At 52.9% G+C, this 7,191-nt stretch overlaps 1 protein-coding gene across 1 annotated transcript in view; it reads left to right on the plus strand.

Annotated features, from left to right (window-relative positions):
• The window catches only part of LOC137900610 (unconventional myosin-VIIa-like), a 17,573-nt gene extending 10,477 nt beyond the window's left edge, over positions 1-7,096 (plus strand). The window contains exons 26-48 of the mRNA XM_068744726.1: positions 157-284; positions 588-714; positions 784-903; positions 1,255-1,428; positions 1,528-1,755; positions 1,848-2,018; positions 2,109-2,226; positions 2,300-2,426; positions 2,523-2,692; positions 2,775-2,965; positions 3,412-3,533; positions 3,641-3,798; positions 4,030-4,183; positions 4,343-4,498; positions 4,573-4,678; positions 4,775-4,888; positions 5,364-5,451; positions 5,527-5,633; positions 5,785-5,970; positions 6,046-6,162; positions 6,243-6,326; positions 6,818-6,937; positions 7,007-7,096. Of these exons, the coding sequence (XP_068600827.1) occupies positions 157-284; positions 588-714; positions 784-903; positions 1,255-1,428; positions 1,528-1,755; positions 1,848-2,018; positions 2,109-2,226; positions 2,300-2,426; positions 2,523-2,692; positions 2,775-2,965; positions 3,412-3,533; positions 3,641-3,798; positions 4,030-4,183; positions 4,343-4,498; positions 4,573-4,678; positions 4,775-4,888; positions 5,364-5,451; positions 5,527-5,633; positions 5,785-5,970; positions 6,046-6,162; positions 6,243-6,326; positions 6,818-6,937; positions 7,007-7,096 (3,156 nt within the window). The remainder of the gene's footprint in view (positions 1-156; positions 285-587; positions 715-783; positions 904-1,254; positions 1,429-1,527; positions 1,756-1,847; positions 2,019-2,108; positions 2,227-2,299; positions 2,427-2,522; positions 2,693-2,774; positions 2,966-3,411; positions 3,534-3,640; positions 3,799-4,029; positions 4,184-4,342; positions 4,499-4,572; positions 4,679-4,774; positions 4,889-5,363; positions 5,452-5,526; positions 5,634-5,784; positions 5,971-6,045; positions 6,163-6,242; positions 6,327-6,817; positions 6,938-7,006) is intronic.
• Positions 7,097-7,191: the final 95 nt, after the last annotated feature.

A 7,191-nucleotide genomic window follows, 5' to 3' on the forward strand; every position in this document is an offset into this window, starting at 1 on the left:
CTGTGGCGTCTCACCTGTGTTGAACCGACCCGGTCCAGGTAGACGGGTTCACTCGGGTCCAGGACCTGGACCCTGAGCCGCAGCGGACCGAGATGAGCCACAGATCCGGTTAGCGTCACCCACTGCTGGTTTACGCTTGCTTCCTGGCGGTTGCAGGTGACCAGGCGGTGGACAGAGGGCGACGCCGGCCTACAGGGGAACAGCATGCTGGAGGACCGACCCACCTCCAACCTGGAGAAACTTCACTTCATCATTGGCAACGGCATCCTGAGGCCCGCCCTCAGGTGAGCTACCGGATGCTGTCAGAGTCTGAGCCATCCTTGAAGCTAACGCCAAGCCCAGTGAATAAGACTGTTGGTGGTTCCGGTCAGAGTCCAGAGGGCGGGGCTGAAGGAAAGACCACAGCAGTCAGGGTGACGTTGGGTTCAGAGGTCACAGTTCTAGCCCAGACTCCTCCTTCGAAGCGTCTTAGCCACCTTGGCTAATTGTGGTTGTGGTTCAGGTTTGGGCTGCAGCCCACGCTGGCTGGACTGGGCTGGACTTCTGGTTGTGCTTGAAGCTGCTGGTTCTGTTTCTTCTGGGTCCAGGGATGAGATCTACTGTCAAATCTGCAAGCAGCTGACTCAGAACCCTTCCAAGAGCAGCCACGCCCGCGGGTGGATCCTGCTGTCGCTGTGCGTCGGCTGCTTCGCCCCCTCGGAGAAGTTCCTGAAGGTGAGGCGACGCCCCACAGAGGTCATCGATGGCCGAACTCTGATAACCGTCCTGCCGTGTCCGTTGAAGCATTTAAGGACGTTCCTGAATAACGGTCCTCCTGCTTACGCTCCGTATTGTGAGGAACGGTTGAGGAGGACGTTCGTCAACCGCACCAGAACGCAGCCGCCATCTTGGTTGGAGCTTCAGGTACTGAACCTGCTGCAGCCCGTCGCCATGCCGGAAGACATGATGTTCCTGGTCTTAGATCCATTCAATTCTGAGAGCGATCCGGACTCCCATCTGGATACTAAAACATCTGGATTTTCCCATTTACTTATAATGGAGGCTTAAAAAAAAAAAAATCTTGTAAAATATGCATTGAATAAATGCTTGGTGAAGAACAATCTAGAACCTTCTGGTGCTGATCCAGATCACCATGTGGACGGTGTAGATCCGGTTAGGAGGGAACGAGCAGCTTGGGGGAGGTCTGTGCTCTCTGAGTGCTTCTGAGTCTGAAGGACATTTACTAAACATAAACTAACAAACCTCGTCCCTCAGGCCACAAAGTCCAAGAAGCCCATCATGCTCCCCGTGACGTTCATGGACGGAACCACGAAGACGCTGCTGGCGGACTCGGCCACCACCGCCAGCGAGCTCTGCAGCGCTCTGGCTGACAAGATCGAGCTCCAGGACCGCTTTGGCTTCTCGCTCTACATCGCCCTGTTTGACAAGGTGAAAGCCCGGTTCTGGTTCTGCTTCTGCTTCTGGTTCTGGTTCTGGCGGACTCTTCAGAAACAGGATGGCGTCACTGACAGCCGTTGGCTTCTCCAGGTGTCGTCACTGGGCAGCGGCAGCGACCACGTGATGGACGCCGTCTCCCAGTGTGAGCAGTACGCGAAGGAGCAGGGCGCGCAGGAGAGGAACGCCCCCTGGAGGCTGTTCTTCAGGAAGGAGGTCTTCAGCCCCTGGCACAACCCCACCGAGGACCTCGTGGCCACCAGCCTCATCTACCAGCAAATCGTCAGAGGGGTGAAGTTTGGCGAGTACCGCTGTGAGAGGGTGAGAAGCACCGCTAGCTGCAGATATGCTAATGTTAGCGACAGAAAAGCAGCCGGCGTCGTTGTCTCATGACGGTCTCTGTCCTGGTGGAGGAGGAGGACCTGGCAGAGCTGGCGTCCCAGCAGTACTACGTGGACTACGGCTCAGAGGTCCTGCAGGATCGCCTCCTCAGCCTCATCCCGACCTACATCCCTGACAGAGAACTCACCTCCACCAAGACGGCAGCGTGGTGGCTTCAGCTCGTCGTTAGCGCCCACAAAAAGGTACGAGCTGGACTACGATACCCCCCCCCCACACACACACACACACAGGTAGTACCGGTAGGGCGACTATAAGTCCAACCGCCTGTCCAGGGGTTACACACCAGGAGGAGGCTGAACACGCAGCGGGTGAAGGAGGACGTGGTGGATTTCGCTCGTTTGAAGTGGCCTTTGCTTTTCTCGCGCTTCTACGAGGCCTTTAAGTTCTCAGGTGTGTAACTCTAGTCGGAGTACATTTGCTGCTCCGTGCCGCACAGGTATCGCTGTACTCTGTCCGTCCACAGGACCCAGCCTGCCAAAGAATGACGTGATCGTTGCGGTGAACTGGACCGGGGTCTACTTTGTGGACGAGCAGGAGCAGGTTCTTCTGGAGCTCTCCTTCCCAGAGATCACGGCTGTGTCCAGCAGTAGGTATGGAGACACCTGGAGGTTCGTCTTGAGGCGAGAGGAGGGAAGATACCGGCCAATAATGGACTATCTGCTCTTTCTGTCGTCATAACAACCCAGAGGGGGTAAACTTCAGGGTCAGAGTTTCACCTTGGCCACCATCAAGGGGGACGAGTACACGTTCACCTCCAACAATGCAGAGGACATCCGGGATCTGGTGGTCTCCTTCCTGGAGGGCCTGAGGAAGAGGTCCAAGTTTGTGGTGGGACTTCTGGACTGTCCTGATCCTGGTAGGGTCCACCGATGGCCACAGAGAAGACGTGCCTTCATATCTTTGGTGTTGTAACAGCTGGGTTTGTTTTTAACGAACAGAAACCTCAGATTCCACATTCCTGAGTTTCTCCAAAGGGGATCTGATCATCCTGGACGAACACGATGGAGAGAACGTCCTGAACTCCGGATGGGCTCATGGCATCAACGACAGGACCAAACACAGAGGAGACTTTCCTTCCGACTGTGTCTACGTGCTGCCGACCATCACCAGGCCACAGTACGACTTGGTGGTGAGTTGAACCGCTACTGGTGGAAGGACACTTGAGACGGAGGACCGGAGAATGAAGACTGGACTGGAGACTAGACAGCAGAGACTAGACTGGAGAGTAGAGACTAGACAGCAGAGACTAGGCAGTAGAGACTAGACAGCAGAGACTAGGCAGCAGAGACTAGACAGCAGAGACTAGGCAGCAGAGACTAGACAGCAGAGACTAGGCAGTAGAGACTAGACAGCAGAGACTAGGCAGCAGAGACTAGACAGCGGAGACTAGACTGGAGAGTAGAGACTAGACAGCAGAGACTAGGCAGCAGAGACTAGACTGGAGAGTAGAGACTAGACAGCAGAGACTAGACGGCAGAGACTAGACAGCAGTTTCTAGGTTTCATGGATCTTGACCTGAAGAGCATCAGACATGAAACCAACATATATTGATTTATTTCCTCCCCTATCCATCAGGCCCTGGTGACAATGACTCCTGATCAGAGGAGAGAATCAATCGCTTTGTCCCTGATCAATCGTGTCGACCAAGAGAAGATAAAAGCCTACACACTGGAGGAGTTCTCCTTCGACTACTTCAGGCGAGTCGCCTCTTCCTCCTCCTATGACGTCCAGTGCATGGATCAATCGTTCCACACAATGCAGACCTCCCAGTCAATCGTCAATCGGTGCACGTTGACGGTTTCAGGTCTCCTCCTAAGAGCACCCTGAGTCGGGTGATGATGTCCAAGTCCAGAGGGAAGGAGCGTCTGTGGAGCTGCAGCCGGGAGCCGCTAAAACAGCCTCTGCTCAAGAAGGTCCAGGTTCACGAGGAGCTGGCCCAGGAGGCCTGCCTGGCCTTCGTGGATATCCTTCCCCAGAGACCTCCTCCCAGGGATGGAGGTCCAGTCTCGTGATTATCAGAATTGATTTTCTGTTGGTGGTCTACAGCTTTGTCTTTCATTGTAGTACAACTGAAGACCTCTGACCTCTGACCTCCTGCCTCGTTGTGAAAGTATGGAGAGTTGTAGAAAGATGCAGATCCACTTCCTTTGGCCTGATCTACGTCAGCCGGCATGTCCTTAACCTGCTGCGTACCTGTGATGAAGTACACGGGCGACTATCCGTCCAAGCGCGCGCGCTCAGTCAACGAGCTCACCGACCAGATCTTTGAAGGAGCGCTGAAGGCTGAACCGCTGAAGGACGAGATCTTCTGTCAGATCCTCAAACAGATCACCGACAACCACATCAAGTGGGTCTGCATTTACCTCGGCCGGAGGGCACGCCGTTACCGCCGTTTACCCGTCTGTGTGACTGCTAGCAACACAACTCAAAGCCTTCTGGATGTTCAGGGAATGTTGGGAATGTTACCAGGAGCAGCAAAGATCCTGGCCTCTGTATCCGTCTGTAGGTACAGCGAGGAGAAGGGCTGGGAGCTGCTGTGGCTCTGTACTGGTTTGTTTCCTCCCAGTAACATCCTGCTGCCTCACGTCCAGAAGTTCCTCCAGGCCAAGAAACATTATCCTCTGGCTCCGGACTGCATGCAGCGGCTGCAGAAAGCCCTACGGTAACAGCGCCCCGCCCCTCTGTCTGCTGCACTGACACCTGACCTCTGTGATGACATCACGTGGTCTGTTACAGTAACGGGTGCAGGAAGTACCCCCCTCACCTGGTGGAGGTGGAGGCCATCCAACATAAGACCACTCAGATCTTCCACAAAGTTTACTTCCCTGATGACTCAGACGAGGTCAGTCGTGACCAATCGAATACCGCCAGTGCAGGTTACACTGATCCTACAGACAACACCTGCACAGGTTCACCATCAGTGTGGTTGTTTTCTCAGGTGTTTGAGGTGGAGTCGAGCACCAAAGCTAAAGACTTCTGTCACAACATTTCTGGACGACTCCTGCTCAAATCCTCAGAGGGGTTCAGTCTGTTTGTGAAGATCACCGACAAGGTGAAGAAGACGTTTCATTTAGTCCATTAATCACCTGTGTAGTCCACCAAACACCTGTGTAGTCCAGTAATCACCTGTGTAGCCCAGTAATCACCTGTGTAGTCCAGTAATCACCTGTGTAGTCCAGTAATCACCTGTGTAGCCCAGTAATCACCTGTGTAGCCCAGTAATCATCTGTGTAGTCCAGTAATCACCTGTGTAGTCCAGTAATCGCCTGTGCAGTCCAGTAATCGCCTGTGTAGTCCAGTAATCGCCTGTGTAGTCCAGTAATCGCCTTTGTAGTCCATTAATCGCCTGTGTAGTCCAGTAATCACCTGTGTAGTCCAGTAATCACCTGTGTAGTCCAGTAATCACCTGTGTAGTCCAGTAATCGCCTGTGTAGCCCCCAGTGAACACCTGTCGTGTGACTGCAGTACAGATTCTTGGTCAGGTTCAGGTGTTTGGCAGACAGGTGATGTTCTCTGCGTCTGTACAGGTGATCAGCGTACCTGAGGGAGACTTCTTCTTTGACTTCGTCAGACACCTGACCGATTGGATCAAGAAAGCCAGACATGGGAAAGACGGTAAGACGAAGCGGCTCCTCTCTGAAGTGTCTCTCTCTGAGTGATCTTCCTCCTCTTCATCACCTGTGTGTTCAGGTGTGGTGCCTTCACTGACCTACCAGGTGTTCTTCATGAAGAAGCTGTGGACCAACACGGTGCCAGGAAAAGACTCCATGGCCGACTCCATCTTTCATTATTACCAAGTGAGTTCTACCTGGAACCAGGAAGAAGTACTTCACTGCAGTACAAGTATTAATACAAATACAAGTAAAACCTCAGTAAACGGGAAGTATTAGTCGAATATTGATCAATCAGGATTTGTTCATGTTTCAAGAGACTGTCCCGACTCTGCAGGAGCTGCCCAAGTATCTCCGAGGGTACCACACCTGTCCGAGGGAGGAGACCAACCAGCTGGCGGCGCTGATCTACAGGGTGAAGTTTGACGAGGACAAGTCTCACTTCAACAGCATGTCCAAGATCCTGAAGGAGCTCGTCCCCCAGGACCAGATCAGACATCAGTCCCCCGACGACCGGAGGAGGGTGAGTCCACCTCCGAGGACGTGTCCCCGCCAGAGACAAGACACGCGGTTATTCGTTGATCTCCCGTCTCCTCAGTCCGTCGTGTCGATGTTCAACAAACACTCGGGAAAAAGCCGAGAAGACGCCAAGCTCTGCTTCCTGAAGATCATCTACAAGTGGCCCACGTTTGGCTCCGCCTTCTTCGAGGTCAAGGTAAACCCCGATGATAAAGTGAGTCAAAGTAATCAGTTACTTTCCAACGGTATTTTAAAAAAACATTATTTTCTCCTCAGCAAACAACTGATCCCAATTACCCAGAAACCCTCCTGATAGCGATCAATAAGCATGGAGTCAGTCTCATTGATCCAAATTCGAAGGTGAGTCACTGAACAGGTCTTCGGGTTTTAAATGCAGCCCCCTGCTGGTCCGGAGTGGTACTTCCATAAAAGTCACAACCAGCTTCATGCGGAATGAAGGATTTAGAACCAAGTCCGACTCCTGGTAAAAGAAGCGTTCTTCTCTCGGAGGTCGTCGGCTGCTCCTCTTCCTCCTCCTCTTCCTCCTCAGTTGGGCTTTTCTCCTAAGTAAAGAAGTTCTCCGAAGACATTTGTTTTTTACTCATTTTAGTTTGTTTTTTTTAGTAACGTGTCACGTGACTGAGAAGCTTGACAGGTGAAGGAAGTCCGGTGGTTTTTCAAAATAAAATACCTGTCAGATTCTAATAATCGATACAATGGAAATTCTAGAAATGATTTATTCTTTCCGTGTGGCCGCTAACAAAGGGCTCACGGACCGGTACCGGACCCTGGCGGCCCGGTGGTTTGGGGTCCGGGTCTTGATGCCCCTGCGTCTCGCTCCCCCCCTGCAGGGCATCCTCATCACTCACTCCTTCACCAAGATCTCAAACTGGAGCAGCGGGAACACCTACTTCCACCTCACCATCGGGAACCTGGTTCGGGGCAGCAAGCTGCTGTGTGAGACGTCTCTGGTGAGAAACCGGCTCGGCCAGTCGGCCCGGACTTTCAATATTACGGATATGTCTGACCTTTGACCTCAGGGCTACAAGATGGATGATCTCCTGACCTCGTACATCAGCCAGATGCTGACGACCATGAGCAAACAGAGGACTCCTCGGGGCAACAAGTGAGCCGACGACTGGAAACTCATCGATCAATCGATCAATCAATCAATCAATCAATCAATCAATCAATCAATCATTGCTGCGTTCATTTATGCGCCGAT

Source organism: Brachionichthys hirsutus, chromosome 10 (genome assembly GCF_040956055.1).
Source record: "Brachionichthys hirsutus isolate HB-005 chromosome 10, CSIRO-AGI_Bhir_v1, whole genome shotgun sequence".
NCBI classification, from domain to species: Eukaryota; Metazoa; Chordata; class Actinopteri; order Lophiiformes; family Brachionichthyidae; genus Brachionichthys; species Brachionichthys hirsutus.